This window comes from Mobula birostris, chromosome 25 (genome assembly GCF_030028105.1).
Source record: "Mobula birostris isolate sMobBir1 chromosome 25, sMobBir1.hap1, whole genome shotgun sequence".
Classification (NCBI taxonomy): Eukaryota; Metazoa; Chordata; class Chondrichthyes; order Myliobatiformes; family Myliobatidae; genus Mobula; species Mobula birostris.
In genome coordinates this window covers 46,316,391-46,342,382 of record NC_092394.1, presented here as the reverse complement: position 1 = coordinate 46,342,382, position 25,992 = coordinate 46,316,391, and the positions used below count along the sequence as shown (strand labels likewise).

Genomic DNA, 25,992 nt, shown 5'->3' with positions numbered 1-25,992 from the left:
TTAGAAAAGCTTTTGCAGCCATTTCCAACTTCATGCGTCTCTACAATTCTTCCAAGGTCCTCTGAAAGTTGTGTATATATTATTGTGACTTAGCTGAAGATCAGACCACATTTTATGAATAATTAATGCCGAAAACCAGGTAATTGCGAAGGTTCACAAATCTTTTCTTGCAATTATACATTAAGAGCAAGAGACTAACTAGGGAAATCAACACACATTAGGATGAATAAATCCCCAGGCCCAGATAGGATCTATCCCAGTAGCCCCCACCCCTTACCACCTCCAATACCAGACAGTGATGCAGCCTGTCAGAATGTTCTCCACAGTACATCTGTAAAGCTTGAGTGTTTCAGGTGCCAAACCAAACCTCCTCAAACTCCTAATGAAATATAGCTGCTGTCTTGCCTTCTTTATAGCTGCATCGATAAATCAGGACCAGATTAGATCCGCAGAGATCTTGACACCCAGGAACTTGAAATTGCCCACTCTCTCCACTTCTGATTTCTCTACAAAGATTGGTTCATGTTCCTTCATTCTATCCTTCCTGAAGTCCACAAACAGCTCTTTGGTCTTACTGATGTTGAGTACAAGGTTGTTGCTGTGACGCCACTCAACTTGCTGGTATATCTCACTCCTGTACGCCCTCTCATCTCCATTCAAGGTTCTGCCAACAATGTTATATCATCGGCAAATTTATAGATGGCATTTGAGCTATACCTAGCCCCACAGTCATGGGTATAGAGAGAATAGAGCAGTGGGCTAAACACACATCCCCCTGGTGTATCAGTGTTGATTGTCAACAATGTGGAAATTTTATTTCAAATCTGCACAGATTGTGGTCTTCCAGTTAGGAAGTCAAGGATCTAATTGCAGAGGGAAGTACAGAGGTCAAATCTGGAATATAATGAGCAGTTTTATTTAGAAATATAGCATGGAACGGGACCTTCTGGCCCAGTGAGCTGCACCACCCACCAATTTAACCCTCGCCTAATCACAGGAGCATTTACAATGACCAATTAACCAGTACATCTTTGGACTGTTGGAGGAACTGGAGCACCCAGAGAAAACCCACCAGCTAACAGGGAGAACGTACAAACTCCTTACAGAGAGCAGCAGGGACTGAATCCAGGTCCTTGGCACTGTAATAGTGCTACGGTACTATGCCACCCCTCAGGTGGTCATTCAGCTCATCTCATCTGTACTGGTCAAAAATGAGCTACCTGCCCTAATTCAACCCTCCATTGCTTGATCTGCACTTCAGGGTTCTGCTAGTATACGATTGAGGACTTCTTGGTTATGTCTGTCTTACCACCTTCAGGCAGTAAGAGTCAAGGTTTGGTGTTGACTCTTGATTCCTCTGTTTAGAGAAATTCTGCTTTCTCTTGGTCAACAGTATGATATAATATTGCATCAACCTCCTCAGTTCCCAAGAATACAATCCCAGTCTTACTTCAGAGCTAACGTTTTTCCCCAAAGGTGGTAACACTTCATTGATCAGAATTTTTACTCCACTGCTATCATCTTTCATGTAATGTCTTGACCTGTACTCAAGCAAACGGAAGAAATCCAAGGTAGGAATATTATAAATAGTTGTTTACTTTTAAGCTGCTACTTCAAAATTAAGCTATCATCATGAACATGGGGCCATAGCTGGAGACTGGTTAAGGGGAGATTTCAGACTAACATCAGGAAGTATTTCTTTACACAGTGAGTTGTGGACACATGGAACAAACTACGTAGTTGTGTAGTTGAGGGTAGAACCTTAAAGACTTTCAAATCTAAACTCGATAGTTGTTTCAACACACTATGTGAATAGGAATTTGGCAAGCTTTGTCGGGCCAAATAGCCTGTTCTTGTCAAAAACAGTCTAATGCTCTATTTCCAAAATAAACTTCTTGCTCTTGATTTCTACACCTTACCTTGCTAGGGCAGTTTCTCTGTATGCTTCTTCAACCTCTTTCTGTACATACTGTATCTACTAAGTATTTCTGAATGAATACTTAAGGTCTTTCTGTTCCTCCATATTTGTCAGCATTTTCCCATTTGTTTATCATTCCATGTCTTTTTATACTTTCCCAAAGCACCATCTCATTTTCTGTCATTTATTACTCTGCTTCTTGCTACAGAATCCGGTTTGCATTCAATTTACCACTCTCCCTCAGATCTCCTGGGCTTCTGCATTTGACCATAAGGCATAGGAGAATTAAGCCATTTGGCCCATTGAGTCTGCTCAGCTATTCCATCTTGGTTGACTTATTTTTCCTCTTAACCCCATTCTCTTGCCTCCCCATAACCTTTTATGTCTTTACAAATTATGAACCCATCAACCTCTGCTTTAAATATACCCAATGTCTTAGCCTCCACATCGTTCTGTAGCAATGAATTCCACAGATTCACCATCCTCTGGCTAAAGAAATTCCTCATCTCTGTTCTAAAAGGATGCCCTTCTATCCCGAGAAGGCCCTCTGGTCTTTGACTCTCCCACTATTGAAAACATCTTTTCCACATCCACTCTGTCTAGGGCTTTCAATATTCATTAGGTTTCAACGAGATCCCCCTACCCCCCAAAATTCTTCAGAACTCCAGCAAGTACGGGCCCAGAGCCAAATACTCTTCATATGTTAACCCTTTCATTAGTGGGATCATTCTCATAAATCTCCTCAGGATTCTCTCAATGCCAGAACATCCTTTCTTGGATATCGGTTCGTGTGATGCTATTACTGCTTGGGATGTACAGGAATTTAATTCCGGTGACATCTATAAGGAGTTTGCACATTCTTCCCGTGACCACATGGGTTTCCTCTGGGTGCTCTGGTTTCCTCCCACAATCCAAAGGTGTACTGGTTTGTAGGTTAAACGGTTATTGTAAATTGTGCTGATATTAGGCTAGTACTGGATAGGTGGGCAGCTGGAGGTGCGGCCTTTTGGGCTGGAAGGACCTGTACAGAGCTGTATTAATAAATAAAATAAAATCAGCAATTCTAGGTTGCTACAATAAACATAATTAAGGTGAGTGACAAGGCTCAAACATAAATCCAACTGAAATTAAAATTGCAGCAGTGAAGTGCAATGAAATATTAAAATACTTATCACAAAGTTATTTCTATTAATAAATTGTATTTCAGTGGTTTATTGTTTGAAGTACTGTAAAGGATGAGCATGAAGTAGCTACACTCACTCAGGATGAAGTAAGGCAACATTTCTGAATGGACAATCTTTCTCAAGGAAGCAGCTGGATTGAAATGTTAATAGACGCAACTTGCATCAGAAGAAAAATTAGTTTCTGACAATTATTGACTGAAAAAAGGAAGGCAACTGACAGGAAATATTGCAGCTGCAAGATTTCAAGCCTCATAGGTTTCCCAACTGTTTTAAAATCTTGAAGGAAAACACATTATTAAAATAAAGATCAAATCTGCATTTTGGTACCCATCCAAATCCCTCCTTCCCTGCCCCCACCCCCTCAAAATGATTTATAGACATTTAAGTAATGAAAATCACTGTTTTAATATAGTAAACATAGCCAATTTGGACCCATCTGTGTGGTAATAACTAGACAGATAGCTTTAAGGTGTTGAGTCAGGAGTAGTATCTGAAATAATACTTAAAGCACCCAATGCCCTTTGCAGTCAGTCATCTGTCTCAGAGGTGCAGATGTCCAATTTTTTTTTGAAAAGGCATAATTAAATCCACAATTGGAGCCACAAGCGAGAACAATTGCATCAACTAAATTATTTTAAATTTGTTTTTTTTTTTAAAAAGTCTGCTGCTGTCATTTACTATTATAACAGTGATACTATCTCAGCTTGTCACCCATGTTGCTGCCAAGTGGCTGTTTGCAAGTGTAAAATGCAAGAATTCTTATCAGGGGTCACCCTGAGCAGCTGGGTAACAGAGGACTCTGATCTGCTCACAGTGACACATATCAAACGTTGCTGGGATATCAACCGGATGAAAGAAGCACTTCGATTGGAATAGGGAGGGATTGCAATCCAGGGTCCCAACACCACTACACAGGTCCTCTGTGTAATGGTACCGTAAACATTTGAAGTACACATTGTCCAAAGATGCCTCATGAGTGGCACTGGTGCTTTGTACCTAGAATGGGTTAATTGGATGACACAAATGTATATACACTGGACACCAAGTGACTAGGTCCCGTGTAACATCCTCTCAAAAGCATTATAGGTAAAGTACTTAGAGGAAACACTAGTGACTTTTTAAGTCGTCACTTTTTATTGTCATTTCGACCATAACTGCCGGTACAGTACACAGTAAAAACGAGACAACGTTTTTCAGGACCATGGTGTTACATGAAACAATACAAAAACTACACTGAACTACGTAAAACAACACAAAACTACACTAGACTACAGACCTACCCAGGACGGCATAAAGTGCACAAAACAGTGCAGGCATTACAATAAATAATAAACAAGACAATAGGCACAGTAGAGGGCAGTAGGTTGGTGTCAGTCCAGGCTCTGGGTATTGAGGAGTCTGATGACTTGGGGGAAGAAACTGTTACATAGTCTGGTCGTGAGAGCCCGAATGCTTCGGTGCCTTTTTCCAGATGGCAGGAGGGAGAAGAGTTTGTATGAGGGGTGAGTGGGGTCCTTCACAATGCTGTTTGCTTTACGGATGCAGCGTGTGGTGTAAATGTCTGTAATGGCGGGAAGAGAGACCCTGATGATCTTCTCAGCTGACCTCACTATCCGCTGCAGGGTCTTGTGATCCGAGATGGTGCAATTTCCAAAACAGGCAGTGATGCAGCTGCTCAGGATGCTCTCAATACAGCCTCTGCAGAATGTGGTGAGAATGGGGGGAGATGGACTTTACTCAGTCTTCACAGAAAGTAGAGACACTGCTGGGCTTTCTTTGCTATGGAGCTGGTGTTGAGGGACTAGGTGAGATTCTCTGCCAGGTGAACACCAAGAAATTTGGTGCTCTTAACGATCTCCACGGAGGAGTCAATGTTCAACGGAGAGTGGTCGTTCCGTGTCCTCTTGAAGTCAACAACCATCTCTTCTGTTTTGTTCACATTCAGAGACAGGTTGTTGGCTCTGCACCAATCCGTTAGCCGCTGCACTTCTGACTCATCGTTCTTGCTGATGAGACCCACCACAGTTCTGTCATCAGCGAATTTGATGATATCACAAAGTATTAACTGTCAAGACAGCGCCAGTGAACAATGCAATCAATGGAGATGTCCTTCAGACAGTTCACAAAACTACTTCTTTCAAACACGATTCTATTACTGAGCTGTGTGCTACTGGAACCTGTGATTTACATTTTGATGGTGTGTTTTTGGACCGATTGAGCTATCTGGTGCTTTGCTGTCTCTGAGGGAGTTTGCTGAGGTTTGGACCAGGGTGCATGGCCTGGAAGCCAAGGGAGCTGGAGCCCATGATCGACTCCATTTCTCGATGATCTTGCCGATTAAAGTGTTGAGCAAGACAAATCAACAAGGATGAGAGCAGTAGGCAAGCGAGAAGATGGTGGCGCGACGGCAGCGTGCGCGGCCTCTCCGGTGATGAATATCTGTTATTGGTCAAGTAGGGGACCGTGCACAATTCTGATTTGATGGAGACAGACGTGAGTGCATAGCAGAACATCTGGAAAACTTCTGAAATGTCTGCTTTGCTACCGCTGCTACTGTGTGGTAACGGGAATCTCCGGAGCTGTAGGCCTCAAAATCCTCGGCTTTGTGTGTTTCACCGGCCGGGGAGAGGTTGACGGCACTCGGGAGGCTGTATCGGAGAGGCTGCTCGGAAGCTCGGAGTTCTCGGACGGATGGACTCAGGGTCGGCTGTGGTCGGCTGCTTCCAAGGTATCGGCAAGTTGACGGTGCCTGGAGGTTTATGGCAGGGAGTTTCTCCCTTTTGCCGCCACTATCGGGGACTCGGGAGTCGATTGACTTGGGGACTTTGAGACTTTTTTTTTTTTTTTACTGTGCCTATGGACTTTTCTTCATCAAATTATGGTATTGCTTGCACTGCTGTAACTATATGTTATAATTGTGTGGTTTTGTCAGTGTTAGTCTTTGGTTTGTCCTGTTTTCTGTGATATCACTCCGGAGAAACATTGTATCATTTCTTAATGCATGTATGCATTTCTAAATGACAATAAAAGAGGACTGCGTGTTCTCATAATCTAAAAAAAAGCAAGTGTTCAGTGCTGTCTGCCTGTGTTGACTAGTCTCCCTCTCCCTTGCTGCTGCCGGGGGAAGGTGCTGGAGGCTTGGGTCTGGGGCAAGGTTTGACATCCAGGACATGCATTCTTCTCATTACTACCATCAGGGAAGTGGTACAGGAGCCTGAAGACACACGCTCAATTTAAGAAAGCACTTCTTCCTCTCAGCCATCAGATTTCTGAACAGTCCATGAGGCCTTAAACACTATGTGGCTATTTCTCTTCTGCACTATTTTTAAATGCAACTTACAGTTATTTTTTTTGCTGTGCTGCTGTCACAAAACAAATTTCACAATACGTCAGTGATAATAAACTGGATTCTGATTCTCAAGTCTGGAAACAGGCAATGCTGCCCACTCTCCTTGTTTACCTGTTGCACTGAACACTTTGCCAAACCGATCAGGACGAACCTAGGTGTCAGGGGCATTAACAGTTCAAGACAGCAGTGACACTCACACCAGAGTGTTCTGCTCAGACCCACGATCAGTCTGGAGATTGATTAGCATCTGCAGTCCGCATGAACTGACCCAAGGGGCCAGAGTCACTTGCACTATGAGTAAGGCTACGTTGTGGCCCAATTGATCCTCTATGACTTTCACCACGAGGTCCAACTACCTGAACATGTTGGGGGGGGGGGGGGGTGGAGAAGAAGAAAAATAAATAAATTGGGCTTAGAGGAATCAGGACACATGGCTAGAAATGGATAGACAAGATTAAATAAAGTGGGAACAAGGGATTACTATTCTTTCAATAGGAGGCAAGAACCTGGTCACCAGGTGCAAGGTGTGGGTCTGGCCTACACCTGCTTCTGTGCCAAGCCATCTTTGATCTCATCTGGAAATCCAGAGTGCAATACATTATTTTTTAAAGAAAGGGGCTTCCCTTCCTCCTCTATCAACTCTGCTCTTAAACACATCTCCCCCATTTCACGTACATCTGCTCTCACTCCATCCTCCCGCCACCCCACTAGGAATAGGGTTCCCCTGGTCCTCACCTACCACCCCACCAGCCTCTGGGTCCAACATATTATTCTCCGTAACTTCTGCCACCTCCAACGGGATCCCACCACTAAGCACATCTTTCCCTCCCCCCCCCCTGAATTCCGCAGGGATCGCTCCCTACACAACTCCCTTGTCCATTCGTCCCCCCCATCCCTCCCCACTGATCTCCCTCCTGGCACTTATCCGTGTAAGCGGAACAAGTGCTACACATGCCCTTACACTTCCTCCCTTACCACCATTCAGGGCCCCAAACAGTCCTTCCAGGTGAGGCAACACTTCACCTGTGAGTCGACTGGGGTGATATACTGCGTCTGGTGTGGCCTTTTATATATTGACAAGACCCGACGCAGACTGGGAGACCACTTTGCTGAACATCTACGCTCTGTCCGCCAGAGAAAGCAGGATCTCCCAGTGGCCACACATTTTAATTCCACATTCCATTCCCGTTCTGACATGTCTATCCACGGCCTCCTCTACTGTAAAGATGAAGCCACACTCAGGTTGGAGGAACAACACCTTATATTCTGCCTGGATAGCCTCCAACCTGATGGCATGAACATCGACTTCTCTAACTTCCGCTAGGCCCCACCTCCCCCTCGTACCCCATCTGTTACTTATTTTTATGCACACATTCTTTCTCTCACTCTCCTTTTTCTCCCTCTGTCCCTCTGAATATACCTCTTGCCCATCTTCTGGGTCCCCCCCCCCTTGTCTTTCTTCCCGGACCTCCTGTCCCATGATCCTCTCGTATCCCCTTTTGCCAATCACCTGTCCAGCTCTTGGCTCTATCCCTCCCCCTCCTGTCTTCTCCTATCATTTTGGATCTCCCCCTCCCCCTCCAACTTTCAAATCCCTTACTCACTCTTCCTTCAGTTAGTCCTGACGAAGGGTCTCGGCCTGAAACGTCGACTGCACATCTTCCTAGAGATGCTGCCTGGCCTGCTGCGTTTACCAGCAACTTTGATGTGTGTTGCTTGAATTTCCAGCATCTGCAGAATTCCTGTTGTTTGCAATACATCTGTTGGGTTATAATGAACAACCCTTCAAAGAAAGGGTGAGGGAAAACATACCCAGCTGGGCTCACTTCCTTTTTACATGGCTGCATCGAGCTACGTGAAGAACCAAGGTGCTCAAACATCCAATGGCACTAATGTTCTACCTATCCCTGGATTTGCAGATTGGGCCTCGCCTTACTACACCATATTCCATTCAGGTGAACCTTGCTACATCGCCTGTCCCTCAGAAAAACTTCCAACAAAGAAAAACCTTTAACCACAAATCCATCAGGCAGTAGTTAGCTTAAAATGCTCTGCAGGAGATGGACACAATCAATTCTATGAGATGCTTTCCCAAGCAGGATGCCTTGTTGCCAGAACTCTCAGATAAGCACAAAGACCTCTCTTGGCTGGCAGTGAGACGGAGCCCTCCTTGTCAAATTCTTCCTGTGTAGTCAGAATCTCTCGCTCACCACATGCTGCCTACAAGGTACCTGTGGTGATGACAGGGCCAGTCATCCAGGACTATGTGTTTGTCAAAGCCTGAAACAAAAAAGATGCAGTGGCCCTTGACAAGGTTCACCCGAAGCAGTTGTGTTACAGAGGACTCTAATCTAATCGCTGCTCCAGGACTGATGCACATTCACACAAACATCAACTGCTGCTGGAAGACCATCAACTTGATAAAAGATTAACTTTGGTCTGCCCAACCTTGTAAGTTTTGCTGTGGAAGATGTCCACAGATGAATGCAGCAAGCTGGCACATGTTGCACATGCTGAGAGATGCACAGAAGCTTGGTGTAGTCACCACAAAGGCTTAGTGGGGATGTACCACAGTCGAAGACCCTGCTGCCACTAGACACTGAGGGGCTGGGCCCTGCCTAGCAGCCTCTCGAATGTTTCAAGAATGTATTGCTTGAGGAGGAAGTATGAGTGGCATCAATGCTTTGCAAGAGAATACAATGATTTGGTGGTTAAATGAATGTACTGAAAGACCTGCCCTGGTATCATGAATAAAGTATACTTATGAACTAAAGCTACAAATTTAAGCAAATAGGGTTTGTCCTGTATTTTGACTGTTGGTTTGTACCTCTGAATTATCTCGCACTAAAAATAACATTTTTGTTAAGAGTGACTTAAACTGCAGCTAAACCAAAAAAGTAGAATTTCATTACACAGCAGTATGCTAATTGCATCTTAATAATTACACTAAAAACTGAATTCTAATAAAAATCACCTTGTCTCAAACTTTGTGAAGACTGCCAGCTTCAAATGAGGAAATTGTAAAGTTACTGTTAGCCACTTGTGACTTTTTTTAGAAACTGACTCCAGAATTAGACATTTGCAGTCAGAACTGGACCACAAAGTTACAGATTTGCCACCAAAGCAAAATACTGAACCTGAAAATCTTAAAACAAAATTGAAAGGGGTGCAAATACTCAGTAGGTATGGTAGCATTTCTAGAGACTGAAACAAAAAGAGTTAACATTTTTTAATGAAAGGTCATCAAGCTGTAAGATCAACTCTTTGTCCAATTTAAAGTTCAAGCTCTTTGGTCTAGGATAATGTTATCTGGCATCTAAATAGGAAAGAACTTTTAACCGTAGTGGTTTTGAAATTCTTGGGAACACATCGGGTTGATTCATTGTACATATTTGAAAAATTCATAGAAAAAGCATATTGTACAATTATGCTCAATTCCATTATGATTAACTTAAACTTGTTAACTAAATAAGCACAAGTATCTTTAGCCTACAATGTGCATGATTGACTGTAGGTTTCCTACTAAAGTCTGTGATAGTCAGCAATTCTGCCCAACCTGTTGAGTAGATCGCACATTGTATTATTTTAATTCTAAATTGGTTTCTGGATGCTCTTGAATGTCAACGTGTCTAAGATTTGCTGTCAGATACTTGTAGAGGGGAAGTTTAGGACTTCTAATGCCCACCACAGGAAGCCCTCAATGCTGAAGACTGACCTGGCTACTTAGTGCAAATTACCACCACAGCAGCTCACAACTGACCTCATTTCTGCACATCTCTTAGCAACAACTATATTTGATGCTTCTTAATTATATTGGCTGTCTGCTTCAGAAATATGTAGTGTTTACATCTCACTTATTCACTGTATTCTGGATAGGCTCCACAATCTGTCTAGTTTCTATCAAGAAATCTTAAGGAATCTAACGGGTTTACATGCAATATCCACAAACGATGAAACCTTCCTTAAAACGAGCATAGACCTTACCCTTTACTAAACTTGGGTGGTGTCTGGAGAGCATTTTGAGATTTAAAAAAAACAAGGCAAACATGGTTATATAATGAAAACCATGTTAATTGAGCACTTCATTTTCAGGGATCCTAACCTTCACAACATTTTACATCCAAAGAGTCTTCAGTGACCAATCATGACAAATACATGTTTAACAGCCTAGTTCACAAATTAAGCAAAGGAGCATTATTGCAATGTTGTCGGGCACAGTAGACTTTAATCACCAGACCACAAGACTATACAATATAGGAGCAGAATTAGGCCATCACGTTTGATCCACCATTTCATGATCTATTCATATTGAGTCATTCATGATGACAGATGACGTAATAGCCACAGCTCTACACACCATCCTTACACACCCGAAGAGGGATGCTTATGTGAGAATGCTGTGAAGCTCAGAGACCTCGGCCTTCACCCTGCCTTGTGCAGCTGGATCCTGGACTTCTTGTCAGATTGCCAGCAGGTGGTAAGAATGGGCTCCCTCACCTCTGCCCCTCAACACAGGAGGCCCCCAGTGCTGTGTCCTAAGCCCCCTCCTTTACTCTCTGTGCACCCATGACTGTCACCACCCACAGCTCCAATCTGCTAATAAAATTTGCAGGTGATACTACATTGATTGGCCTCATCTCAAAAAATAACAAGGCAGCCTACAGAGAAGAAGTCATCACCCTGACACAGTGGTGTCAAGGAAACAACCTTTCCTTCAATGTTGCAAAAACGAAGGAGCTGGTTGTGGACTACAGAAGGAACAGAGACAGGCTCACCCCTACAGACATCACTGAATGTGGGGTGAGAGGGTGAACAGCTTCAAGTTTCTTGGTATATACATCACCAAGGATCTCACGGTCTGTGCATGCTGGCTGTCTGGTGGAAAATAAAGCACAACAGCACCTCTTTCACCTTAGACAGTTGAAGTAGTTTAGCACTGAGTCCCCATATCTTAAGGACTTTCTACAGGGGCACAATTGAGAGCATTCTGACTGGCTGCATCGCTACCTGGAATGGGAACTGTACTTCCCTCAATTGCAGGACTCTGCAGAGAGTGATACGAACAGCCCAGCACATCTGTGGATGTGAATTTCCCACTATTCAGGATATTTACAGTGTCAAGTGTGTAAAAAGGACCCCAAGGATCACTGGGGACCCGAGTCATCCCAACCACAAACTGTCCCAGCTGCTCCTCTCCGGGAAACGGTACCGCAGCATTAAAGCCAGGGCCAACAGGCTCCAGGACACCTTCTTCCATCAGGCCATCAGACTGATTAATTCACACTGACACAATTGTATTTCTAAGCTATATTGACTGTTCTGTTGTATATCTTACAATACATACTATTACAAAATACTATAATTTGCACATTCGGACTGAAACGTAAAGTAACAATTTTTAACTCCCCACTTATGTGAAGGATGTAAGAAATAAAGTCAATTCAATTCCTCTTAACCCCAATCTCCTGTCTTCATCCCCTATCCCTTCATGCCCTGACTAATCAAGAATCTATCAACCCCTGCCTTAAATATATCCATTGACTTGGCCTCCATAGCCACCTATGGCAATAAATTCCCTAGATTCACTATTCTCTGGATAAAGAAATTCCTCATCTCCATTCTAAAAGAATGCCCCTCTATTCTGAGGCTGTGTCCTCTGGTCTTTTCAATTCCAGTGAATATAGGCCCAGAGCCATCAAACATTCCTCATATGACAAGCCTTTCAATCTTGGAATCATTTTCTCACAAGGAGGTTTTCAACGCATTAGCACACATCTCCTTGGAACCAAGCTTGAGAAGTTAAACGCAACAGATGTTCAGAGAATAGATCACAAAAAATATTGTCCCTAACAATTCGTTCAGTAAGATTAGGACAGAATAAAATTCAGTGAAAGTAACCTTGATAGAAGATACAACAGTTTTTCATTAAGTAGCTGAGATCTGGAATGCAGTACGTGAAAAGCTAAGCTAACTAGTCTTCAGTGCTATAAATTGTTATGATTCACAACATTAATTTTTCCTTACGTGCTGAGTAAACAATTCATTCATAAAGCTTTCTGTCGTGACATTATAACTCAAGTTCTACTTAGCTAGAGATGGTGAAGTTTGACTGAAATGCAAACAGCTTGTCACAACTTTGTCAGATCATTCAGTTACCAGTCATATTGCCAAGTCTGGTGGCATACATGGCCAGACCAGGCAAGAATGGATGACATTCTTCCTGTGAGAACTTTAGTGTAATGTTGACATTTGGTGATGTTGGTGAAAGGGTATTGCTTGAACACTGGGAAATATTTGTGCCCCTCTTCAAAAGGCTTAAAAGTTCACTTTATTGTTAAAATATACATGTACAATACAACTGATATTTGTCTTCTCCAGATAGACACAAAATACAGAAAAACCATGGGAGTCCTTGAAAGAAAAGAGATCAACTCCCCTCCCCAAGGCACAAAAAAGAAACAGAAACAAAAACTTGCAAACCCCAGAATGCTAGATCATTCGACTGTATTCCAAACTGCACGTCACAGGCTCCAATACTTTCCATAACATAACCAAGACAAAAAGAACAAGCAGAAGGCGCATAGAAAGTGACATAATTGGAGATTTGCTACCCGATGATGTTGCCTGAAGAATCGTCATTCTTAAAGAGCATCACGGATATTGCACCTCCACTCAAAAAAAAACAACATTCTCTAAAGTCTAATTCAGAGTAGGTAGAAACCTTATTCAGAAATGGGCTGCCAAACATAATGTGTTAAAGTGTTTAGTCATACACATTAAATAAATGCTTAATTGGGATTCCCATTGTGGGTAAACGCATTTCTAAATAGTAATTAAAAAATGAACATACCACATCCTTAGAAGTTATGATTTCAACACATGCTTGCACACTTTGTGCATTTGTTGTAAAATTCAAACAGCAGAATATACATGCCTTTGTCGATTGCTTAGAGAAATTGTTAAAGCCAAATAAGCATGCAATATACTTTTACTATTAAAATTAGTGCATGGTTTTACCATAGCTATGCCTATGACCAAGCACTAATTTTTTCCAATTTGGATATTGCAAAGTTAAAGAAGTGGATTCCAGTTAATTAGGCCATTAGTTAATCAGGGCAGCTGCTTATTTGGGACAACTCCTGAAGAACAAAAACTAAAACTAAAAGGAGTGATTTTTGTCACTGATAGTTGGCAAGAAATACACAGCAAAACAATCCAGAACTGTTTTGCTGACTGCGATTCCAAGCATTCAGGCTTGGTGATGTCATAAAACAGCCAGGAGTGAAAATGAAACAATTTCACTACTTCAACAAGCTAGAAACTACAAAGAATTTTAAGGTATCAACAATCATCTTGAATGTTACAATTAAAATGAAGATTTGGAGGATGCAATCGTCGATAGCATTGTAAGAAGGCAGTCCATTGTCTACACTCAGTGTCTGCATTGATCTTGCTAATTGCGTACAGTGGATGAATTCCTTCAACAATAACTATTAGGAACTAATAGAGTTTTATAGTGTATTGATAGTGTTATAATTTGTCCTGTACTTCATTTAAATACATAATTTGTTACTCACTTTGTCTTTTTATATCTTTTAACTATTTCCATGAAACTTTGGCTAATTGAGCCTAATAGGCTGGTCCCAGAGCCCCAATTACTCGAAACCCACTGTACTTCCTGTGCCAATCATGCCAATTGATCACAGAACAAAGAATAAGTTGCAAACATACCTATAACAGATAGATTTAAATAGTTAAACTGCTTATATTAGATATATCCAATTTCTTACATCATTTCACAAAAAATACAGGGAAGTGTTTGCAATATTTTCTAAGTCAGTCATTTATTTACACATTAGAACATATGAACAGAAATAGTCACCAAATGATCAATTAAGCCTGCTGCAAAGTTAATGCACCCACTTCATATTTTACACTTAAACTGATGGTCTATCCTGGACTATAAAGTATTCGGTTTGAATCAGCTATTGTCAAGGTCTGTTTTTTGCTAACTGACGCACAGAACCAAACCCGATTTTAAATTGACAGTGTGCTCAAAGGTTTGTAAGGTTACTCTCATCCATGAGAGCTAACAAACCCATGGTTTAAAAGCAGAGGCAAGTGGGACAACAGATGCTGGAAATCTGGAGCAACACACAAAATGCTGGAGGGAAATGAACAGTCAATGCATAGGGTTGAGATCTCTCATAAGGACTGGAAACAAAGGGGCAGAAGCTGGAATAAAGGGGTGAGTGAAGGGGAGAAGCACAAGCTAGTGGGCGACAGGTGAATCCAGATTTTTTTTGGGGGGGGGGATGGGGGGAGTGAGAATGATGTGAGAAACTGAGGGGTGATAGGTGGAAGAGGCAAAGGGCTGAAAAAGATGGAATCTGATAGGAGAAGACAGTAGACCAAGGAATAAAGACAAGGAGGTGGGAAACCGGGGGGAGGAAGGAGTGAGTGATGGACAGGTAGAAGAAAATGAAATAGCAAAGGGACTAATGTGATAAAGGGAAAACCTGGGGGGTAGACATGGGGGAAAGAAACAAAGGGGAATCTCCTACATGTTCCTCCTTAGAGGAACTAAAGACAAGTTGCAACAGATGCAGTCCCAGTTAAGTGCTGGAAGCACGAGTCAACATTTTCAGGAAATGGGAAAAGTGGTGAAATAATATTGGTTCCATCAGCTACAAGACCAAATCTGCTGGGAATAACCACATACACAGCAGTGTAATGAATACTTAGAAAAGGTGGGGTGGGAAGAAAGAGGCAAATATGCCATTCAAACATTCTCGCAGCTTACTAAATCTTCTGGAATCAAAAACATTTCTTTTTTCCCCCTCACCTTCAATTACTGACTGAGCCATATTGCATTTGATCCTATTTTGCTAACTACTTTGTGCCACATACTTTCTTTCAAATTGAAAGAAATGACTCCTGTTTCCAGAACAACACACAAAACACTGGAAGAGCTCTGCAGGTCAGGAGCATCTAGAAATAAATAAAGTCTACATTTTGGGCTGAGAACCTTCATCAGCACTGGAAAGAAAGGAGTAAAGTACCAGCCAAATCACTGACAAGTTGCATATACCAACAAATTGGCTTGTAAAAGCCCAATCAACTTCTAACAAGCCATTTTATGCAGTAGGTTTAAATTAGAACAACTGTCCACATGCATTTCCAGGATACTTAGCAATACTTAGTAGGTTATGGCAGGGTTCCGTTCCTGTGAGGTGTCAGTAACCTGTACAGCTCGCAGGTCAGAAGTACACTTCAAATCAAGTTCCCATGCGAGAAAAGATACTTGCAACCCACGGCAGCTGGCAAATCCATCCAGTGGTCTTCCAAATGCTTGTTGCTACATACGGGCTGTACATTACTCTAGAGAAGACCTGAAGTAGATTGCAGGATTAGGGGGAGAAAGCTGGGACACCGGACTAAATTGCCAGATAATAAGCAGAATATCTGTTAATAAGCTTAATAAGCAGAATATCTGTTTAGATGTCAGTTTGGAGAAATGCAAGGAAAACCATCTTGGTGTACTTCTGTTAAAGGTGAAGAGATGGAAGATGTGCTAGCCATTCCTTTGCAAATGGCAAGGCCTTTGGCAGCCATTACACAACACTGGGCCAGCTTCCACAGCTTGCCTAATTCAATTTGTGTATGGTTACAAGCTTACGTTAAGAGGAAGCTGAAATTACATAACCAAAATTCCCGTCTCTCTCTTTCTCACCTTCTGAAAATGACCTTCCTCAATGCTCCTTTCCCTTCTGGAGGTAGTAATAGTGCAAACTCGATTTCTTACATCACTTGTACTCTTTAGAGCTTCTTTTTACAATCCCTTTTATTCAAATACCTGACTTTTGCTTTAAATTTGAGATTACAAAGGTAGCTCAACTGAACCTCCTTTAAGTGTGTCAGTTTGCAAGAACAAATGGCTGCTTTGTGTTTGACCAAAGATCTATCAAAGACCCCACCACCTGGGCCACGCCACATTCTCACAGCTACCATTAGGCAGCAGAGACAGAAGTCTGAAGTCCCAGTTTCAAAATCAGCTACTTCCCTTCAACCATTCTACTGGCACAACCTTAATCACTATCTCAGTAATAGCAACACTATGACCACTTTGACTTTACACCACAACAGAGTTTGTTTTTGTTCTAATTGTGTTCTTTCTTGTAAACACAGAACAGTACAGCACAGTACAGGGCCTTTGGCCAATGACATGCTGACCTTTTAACCAACTCCAAGATCTAACCCTTCACTCCCACAAAGCCCTCTGTTTATCTTTAAGCCGTGTGCTTACTCTCTGAAGTGTCCCTAATGCATCTGCCTTGACTACCAGCGCTGGCAGTGCATTCCACACACCCAGCAGTGTTAAAAAAACCTACCTCTGACTTTCCCCCCATACCTTCTTTCAATCATTCTAAAATTATGTCCTCTCTTATTAGTCATTTCCACCTGAGAAAGACATCATCTACCAAATCATCTCTCACCCTCCTTCACTCCAAAAAGAGCCCTAGCTCGCTCAACCTTTTCTCATAAAATGTGCTCTAATCCAATCTCCTCTGCATCCTCTCTAAAACATCCACATCCACCTGTTATGAGGCAACCAGAACTGAAGACAATATTGTGGTCCAACCAGGCTTTTATTGAGCTACAACATTACTTTGTGGCTCTTGGAATTAATCCTCTGACTAATAAATGGCAACATACCATATACTTTATTAAACACCCCATTAACTTGCACCTCAAGTTTCAGGAATCTATGGACAAGGACCCCAAGACCCTTCTGTTCCTCTACACTGCTAAAAATCCTGCCGATAACCCTATAAACTGCCTTCAAGTTTCAGCTTCCAAAAGGAGGCCACTGTGGCAAACCAGTTAGCACAATAATAGCCCAGGGCACCGGAGTTCCATTTCGATACCGTCTGTCAAAGTTGGATTGTCATTCCCAATGAGTGCTCCAGCTTCCTCCCGCAGTCCAAATACATACCAGCTAGTAAGTTAATTGGTCTTTGTAAATTGTCCTGTGATGCTGCTGGGGGGGGGGGGGGTGTTAAATAGGAGGGTTGCTGGGGGTGCGGCTCATTGCGCCGGAAGGACCTGTTCCATGCTGTATCTCTAAATAAGTTAAATAAAACGATTCATATCATACTTATCTGGATTGAACTCCAGCTGCCCACTTCTCAGCCCAGCTCTGTATCCCATCAATGTCTCTTGTAACTTATGGCAACCTTCTACACAATTTACACCATCAATCTTCATGTTATCTGTATACTCAGTAACCCACCCTTCCACTTCCTCATCCAAGTCATCTATAAAAATCACAAAGACCAGGAGTCCCAGAACAGATCCCTATAGACTAACCAGTGGTCTTTGACCCCCAGGCAGAAACCACTCCATATACTACCACCCTTTGCCTTCTGTGGGCAAGCTAATTCTAAATCCACACAGTCAAATTTTCCTGGATCCCATGCCTCCCGACTTTCTGAATGGACCTACCATGAGGAATTTTGTTGACACATTACTGAAGACCACATCTACTGCTCTACCTTCATCAATTTGTTTTGTCACTTTCTCAAAGAATTCAATCAGGCTCTTGGGGCATGAGCTACCCCTCACAACACAATATTGGTAATATTTAATTTGATTATATATCTTCAAATGCTTATAAATCCTGTCTCTAAGAATTGTCTCCAATAGTTTGCCCACCACTGACATGAGACTCGCCAGACTGTAATTCCCAGATTATTTTAATTAACTTTTCTTTAACAAAGGAACAACATTTGCCACTTTCCAATCATCTGGTACTACTCCTGTGACCAGTGAGCACACAAAGATCAATGCCAGGGAAGGTATAGCAGTCTCTTCCTGTATCATACCCCAGCTAGCCCCAGGGACTTAACTACCCTATTATTTTTCAGAAGCTACAGCACATCCTCTTGCTGAACATCAACATGTCCCAGCATATTGGCCTGTTCTACACTGTCCTCGCATTCATCAAGGTCACTCTTACTTGTGAATACTAAAGCAAAGTACTCACTAAAGATCTCCCTACCTCCTCTGACTCCAGGCATGTGTTTCTTCCTTTATCCCTGATTGCTCTTACCATCACCCTACTCATCCTCCTGTTCTTCACATATGTCTCAAGTCCCCTTCCAGCTCTCCTAAGTACCTTCTTAAACTCCTTCCTAGCTCTCTTACAACTCTCAAGAGCCCTGTCTGATCCTTTTTTTCTGTGTATATTTTGTTTAATTTATGATTTTTTTTTGTGAATGCTGCTCAATCGATGTTATCTGCATGTAATACTGCTGCAGAAAAGTTTTCATGTACTTGTGCATGACAATAAACTCAATTTGGACATTGAGAACCAAGTACAATGGACAGTGTGCAAATTCATCATTGATCATATTTAAATATTATTATTTGTAAGTATTTTCCACAAAAAAATAAATTGCTTTAAATTCCCCTCCACATGGTACAATTCCATTGATAAAGTCTTCACTGTTTATGGTTCAAGAAAATCATAAAGACATAACATTTCCAAACAGGTCTAGAGGCCACATTTTCACAAGTGACACTGTTGGTGGCAACCAAGGTTTCTGTAGCAGAAGATTTTTAATGTAATTAGGCAATGACTTTAGAGACACTGCTCCACTACGATCTCTCTTAGCCAATGCGCCACAAGTTGACGATTAACACCACTCCACCACATCTTTAGGGACAGCTGAACTTCTTAGCAATTCTTTGCATCTCTCTCTCTCTCTCTCAAAAGGAATCATGATTTTAATCACCTGATGTCAATATCTAGAAATCATTGGCTGCTAGGAGATGGATTGACCTTTTCAGATTAAATTACTACTGCCAAGTAGATTTTGGATGAAATGTCAAAAAAAAACCACTCTTGGATGCAAGAAGTATGTGAACAGAGTTCACCCAGCACCCTGGAAAAGATTTATTCTTCATTATCATTTGTAAAAACCACATTGTGCATTAATTAACTCATTATAGAAATAAGTACATTTTAAAAGTGATGAACAGATTGTAAAGCATTTTAGGTTACCTCAGAATTTGAGCAAACTTTTTTTGTTCAACAGACACTAATTGCAAGAACTTGTACAACAAAATCAATATTTTTTCTACCTGTGTTAAACTTTGCCAGGCTAATAAAAGGACAGAAATTGTTCGATATTCAAGCTGTACAAGCTGGATTTTTTAATGTAGTGGTTACTGAAAATTCCACAAATTAATGGTTCACTTGCCAAATCCCCTTGTATCTGAAGCACACACTAGATTAAAACAGAAGAAAGCTTAATTTCACACATTACTCTCAGATTATACATGACAGAAGTGAGGTGGGCTGTGGGTTGAGTTGCAGCCAGACTAACTGCATGAAAAACAATACAGAATTTCTGGCAACAAAGACGATGATGTGGCATGCTGGATGCAACCGGATAGTTTCATTGGCTTCTGACTGATTAAGCCTACTCAATGAGGGGCCAATGGGAGTCAACATTACTAGTCCAAGGTCACACCTTATGTGGTCACACAGAGGGATTAAAGCTGCATCGATAATGATTTAGACAGGTTAAGTGAATGGATGGGTCATGGTTTATAGAATATGACAAATTGTAATGGTGCATTGTATTTTATGATGAATACCGAATGGTTCTGGTGATCTGGGTGTCTTTGTACAGAAATCAATGAAATTAACTATTTGTTTATTGAGCTACAGCACAGAATAGGCCCTTCCGGTCCTTTGAGCCACGCTGCCCAGCAATCCCGATTTAACCCTTGCATAATCACAGGACAACTTACAATGACCGATTAACCAACCCATCGGAGGAAACCAGAGCACCTGGAGGAAACCCACACGGTCAGACGGAGAATGTACAAACTCCTTACAGGCAGCAGCTGGAATTTAAGTGTGTTGGTTTTCATCACAAGATGAGGACACAGGGATTGAGGATCCAACAGGAGGTGCTGTAACTTAAGATATACTTACAATAAAGGGCATACAAAGGTTTAGCAAGCTGTTAGTTGGGATGGCAGGTTTGTTATGTGGAGGAATGTAGCAGGCTGGGCCCATATGCTACGAAAGCAAGCAACATGAGAAGTGATCTCATGAAACAACAGCATTCTTACAACAGGACTTGACAGGAGAAATACAGGGATGATATTTTCCCGGTTCGGTTGGTCACAATAACAAAATTAGAGGTCAACCATTAAGGATACACACACACACACACACACACACACACACACCGAAGGCATTTCACCACTGAATTTTTTCACTTCAGGCCTGGAAGGCTGTTGCTATGTTCAAAGCAGGAACTGATTGATTTTTAGATATCAACAGTAATCAAGAAAAATGGGATTAGCATATTTTGTTCTCTCATTAAAACTGTATAACTTATGTTTTTTTCCTTGGGAATACTAATTCTAATGATGCTATGTGCCTGCAGTGTTGCTGCAAGTAAGCCTTTCACTGCACCAAATACGTGCAGGCGTATTTGTGCATTCAGTACCCAAATAGGCCCTTCCGTTCAACAGGTCAAGAGTAACTGTGTTGCTCAGACAGCTAGTCCCATTGCCCTCTAAACTCTCCTAACCACATAATCATCCAAATAACTTGTAAATACTGCTAATGCGGCACCATTTCTGATAGCTCATTCCAAATACACACCATTCCTTGTGTGAAGCCATCGCCCCTGGTATCTCTATTAAAAGTCTCACCTCTGATCTTAAACCCATGCCTTCTTGCTTTTAGCTCCCCTCCCTGAGAAAAAGACAATATGCTTTCACCTCACATCAAAGTTGCTGGTGAACGCAGCAGGCCAGGCAGCATCTCTAGGAAGAGGTACAGTCGACATTTCAGGCCGAGACCCTTCGTCAGGACTAACTGAAGGAAGAGCTAGTAAGAGATTTGAAAGTGGGAGGGGGAAGGGGAGATCCAAAATGATAGGAGAAGACAGGAGGGGGAGGGATGGAGCCAAGAGCTGGAAAGTTGATTGGCAAAAGGGATATGAGAGGATCATGGGACAGGAGGCCCAGGGAGAAAGACAAGGGGGGCGGGGGCACCCAGAGGATGGGCAAGGGGTATAGTCAGAGGGACAGAGGGAGAAAAAGGAGAGTGAGAGAAAGAATGTGTGTATAAAAATAAATAACAGATGGGGTATAAGGGGGAGGTGGGGCATTAGCGGAAGTTAGAGAAGTCGATGGTCATGCCATCAGGTTGGAGGCTACCCAGACGGAATATAAGGTATTGTTCCTCCAACCTGAGCGTGGATTCACCTTTACAGTAGAGGAGGCCGTGGATAGACATGTCAGAATGGGAATGGGATGTGGAATTAAAATGTGTGGCCACTGGGAAATCCTGCTTTCTCTGGCGGACAGAGCGTAGGTGTTCAGCAAAGCGGTCTCCCAGTCTGCGTCGGGTCTCGCCAATATATAGACCTCATGTGTCCGTCAAAGATCCTCACCACCCAGGCCATGCTCTTTTCTCACTGCTGCCCTTAGGTAGAAGGTACAAAAGCCTGAGGACTCGCACCACCAGGTTCAAGAACAGTTACTACCCTTCAACCATCAGGCTCTTGAACAAAAGAGGATAACTATACACATTTAAGGACTCTTACCTCATTATTTCATGCTCATTATTTATTACTATTTATATTTGCAAGCTTGTTGTCCATTGATCCTGTTTACAGTTACTGCTCTATAGATTTGCTGTATGCCCGCAGAGAAAGAACCTCAGGGTTGTACGTGGTGACATGTATGTACTCTGATAATAAATTTTACTTTGAACTTTGAAGTGCAGCCTCACCAACATCTTATAGAACTGCAACATAACATGCCACTCCTATACTTAATGCCCTGACTGACAAAGTCTAGCTTGCCAACTGATTTCTTCACCATCCTATCTACATGTGACACCACTTTCAGCAAAATATGCACTTACACTCCTTGGCCTCTGGCTCCCCAGGGCTTACCATTCACTGCTCAAGTCCAACCCTGGTTTTACCACTGATGCAATACCTCACATTTATCTGTATTGAAATCCACTTTCCAATCCTCAGCCCACATACCAAGTTGATCACAACCCCCTGTAATTTTTCATAACCTTCTACACCTGAGCGAGTCTTAAACTATCTGCAATTTGGTTACCACGTTGACAAGTCTACAGCAGGTCTCACTGGCTCTCCATTCAGCTTTGGAGCACCCAGATAACAGCAAAACACATGTCAGGCTGTTGTTCATCTATTACAGCTTGGTGTTCCACACCATTATCCCCTCAATCCTACTCATCAAGCTTCAAATCCCGGGCCTTGCTCCCTCCCCTGTGTGACAGGATTCTCAATTTCCTTATCAGGAGATCACAGTCAACGTGAGTCGGTGATAATATCTTCTTGCTAACAATCAACACAAGCACAGCTCAAAAATGCTTGCTTAGAGCGCTGCTCTACTCTCTCTATACTCAGGACCGTGTGGGTAGGCACAGCTCAAACACCCTCTATAAATTCATTGATGACATCACTGTCCTTGACAGAATCTCAGATGGCAACAAGGCGTACAGAAGTGAGGTAGATCAGCTGGCTGAGTGGGTGTCATAACAACAACCTCGCTGTCAATGTCAGCAAAAGCAAAGAATCGATTGTGGACTTCAAGAAGGGGAAGTTGGGAGAAAGCATGCTAGTCTTCCTGTCAGTGCTGAAATGGTGCTGACTATTGACTTCAGGAGGAGGAAACCAGAGGTCCATGAGCCAGTCCTCATTGGTGAATCAGAGACAGAGAGGGTCAGCAACTTTGAATACCTCGGTGTTATCATTTCAGAGGATCTGCCCTGGGCCCAGCACACAAGTGCAATTATGAAGAAAGCACGGCAGTGCCTCTACTTCTTTAGGAGTTTACAAAGATTCAGCATAAGAGCTAAAAATTTGACAAACTTCCATAGATATGTAGTGGAGAGGATATTGATTGGCTGCATCTCAGCCTGGTATGGAAACACCAATGCCCTTGAACGGGGAAAAAATCCTACAAAAAGTAGTGGGTATGGCCCAGTCCATCATGAGCAAAGCCCTTCCCAACACTGAGCATATCTATACGGATTGTTTAACAAGAAAGCATCATCAGGGATCCCCACCACACAGGTCATGCTCTCTTCTCACTGCTGCTATGAGGAGGGTGGTACAGGAGCCTCAGGACTCACACCACCAGGTTCAGTAACGATTATTACCCTCAACCATCAGGCTTCTGAGCCGAAGGGGATAACTTCAGTTGCGATATCCTCAGATGACCCCACAACCTATGGAAGTTGCTGGTGAACGCAGCAGGCCAGGCAGCATCTCTAGGAAGAGGTGCAGTCGACGTTTCAGGCCAGGACCCTTCGTCAGGACTCGGCCTGAAATGTCGACAGCACCTCTTCCTAGAGATGCTACCTGGTCTGCTGCGTTCACCAGCAACTTTTATGTGTGTTTCTTGAATTTCCAGCATCTGCAGATTTCCTGTTGTCCACAACCTATGGGCTCACTTTCAACGGCTTATTTGACTGTCTTGGTGATACTGCTAATTTATTATTACTATCTCTTTTCGTATTTGCACAGATTATTGTCTTTTGCACATTGGTTGCATGGCCAATTGGTGCAGTCTTTCATTGATTCTATTCTAGTTACTGGATTTATTGAGTATCCCCACATGAAAATGAATCTCAGGGTTGTATATGGTGACATATATGTACTTCGATAATAAATTTACTTTGAACTTGGAGCAAGTTTCCTGTTTCTTCAGACTGACCAAAGTGGAAAATGTATCATAGTTCCCTTACAAGGGCTAGAGTCATGAGATTGATCAAGAACATCAAGATCAAAGCAACTTAAGTGGAGGATCAACATAGATAAATTCCTTCAGTATATCTGAATTAACAACAGCTCGGAACACACTACATTTCTCTCAGGTCCCAGTTGTCAAAAGGCAAGAATAAATCTCATTACCATTAAGACAGAACCACTTGAGAGGCTGCAGACTTTAGCTCATTTAAAAGAAAAAACAGATTAACAGTTTGGTTTTTAATAAAGTTTAAAATGTTATTGTCATCAGCCATAATGAGAGATACTATTGCAAATGGAATAAGGCTAAAATTATTGACCTATAATTGTGCTACAACACATCAGATAAAATCATTCTTTACACAGGGTTTATCTGACTAGACGAGGAAAAAGTTATCTCTGGCTAGATTACTGATACCAACACTTTTAATGCACATTTATGCTCTTCTAAATAAAGTATTCCCACTCATATTTTAAGGCAGAATTTCTAGAGGGCTCACTGCCGAGAAAGAGCATTTTAGCACATCATCCAACTGCCAGTAAACAACATTCACATGGTAAACAAAGCCCGTCACAAACACTGTAAACATATACCACATGTTCTGCCTTCCGATACTTAGTCATCCCTCTGGTAACACACCTTCCCTCATCACAATATGACCGCTCCCACATCACACCCTCATGCTCTACAAATGTCCGCAATTCCTCTTCATCCCTGCACGGGGTGATCCCGTCTCCCTACAAGTCATAACTGTCTAATCTTCGAAGTATCTTCCCAACCCCATCTTCCTTTCACCCCAGAATGTCCAGTAAAGATTTCACTTCAGTCTCAAATGTTCTCGGCTATCGTCTGCCACCCTGAACCCCTCCCCACAATCGTCTGCCCCCCTCAACCCCTTCCCATCATCATCTCCGCCCTCCAACTATAGCCTGCCTCTCCTCAGTTTCCTCCCCGAGCCGGAGCCGTGGTCCAGTCCGAGCAAGTTCCGGTGGCATCCGTGGATGATCCGGGGAGGGAGACGGTCTGGCTGGATGGAGCTGGTCCCCGATCGATCACTCACTCACCATGGCGAAGCCGGACAGCAGCGCTGAGGTCCGGCTCGACGCCTTAAGCTTGGCCCGGCTGAGGTAGAGCTTCCTCCAGGATAGCGCCTGCACCGAGTGATGGTTGGAGGACACCAGCTCCAGGTAGCTCCGCCGCACCCAGTCGCGGTAGTCAGCCGCCCCTCCTTCGGGCTCCGAACAAGGAGGAGCAGGGGAGCCGGCCGGCGCTGACCGCTCGGAGCTCATCGCTACACCGGAGCGAGAGCTCGCCTCACACTGACCGCCACCGAGCCCGCGGACCGTTTATGTGCGACCCGTGGCCGCCAGAGGGAGCTGCCCCTCCGTCCCCGGGCTCCACCTGGGGAGGCTGCTCAGCCGCTGCACGGGCTGGGGATTCAACCAATCCCCGGGAGAGAGGGCAGCAGTTCACCCAATCACTGCGAGAGAAGGGATTCCGCCCATCACTGGGAGACCAATTGCTGGGAGCGAGAGTCTGGATTCAACCAATAATAGAGAGGAAAGAATCGCCGGGAGATGAGGGTTTCAACCAATCACCAGGAGGGTAGTGTTCTACTAATCATTGGAAGAGCAGGATTTCAGCCACTTCACCAGAAGGCATTAAACCAATCAATGTTTCACAGCAGGGGGGATGTGGTTGCCACTTGGCCAATC

General features: G+C 43.0%; 1 protein-coding gene across 2 annotated transcripts in view; it reads right to left on the bottom strand.

The window, feature by feature from the left end:
* The window catches only part of orai2 (ORAI calcium release-activated calcium modulator 2), a 54,951-nt gene extending 29,300 nt beyond the window's left edge, over window positions 1-25,651 (bottom strand). Inside the window, exon 1 of one of the 2 annotated variants that reach the window (XM_072242862.1) lies at window positions 25,342-25,651. In XM_072242862.1, coding sequence (XP_072098963.1) covers window positions 25,342-25,566 — 225 coding nt within the window. In that variant the 5' untranslated portion in view covers window positions 25,567-25,651. The remainder of the gene's footprint in view (window positions 1-25,341) is intronic. The other variant, XM_072242863.1, reaches the window with a different exon arrangement.
* Window positions 25,652-25,992: the final 341 nt, after the last annotated feature.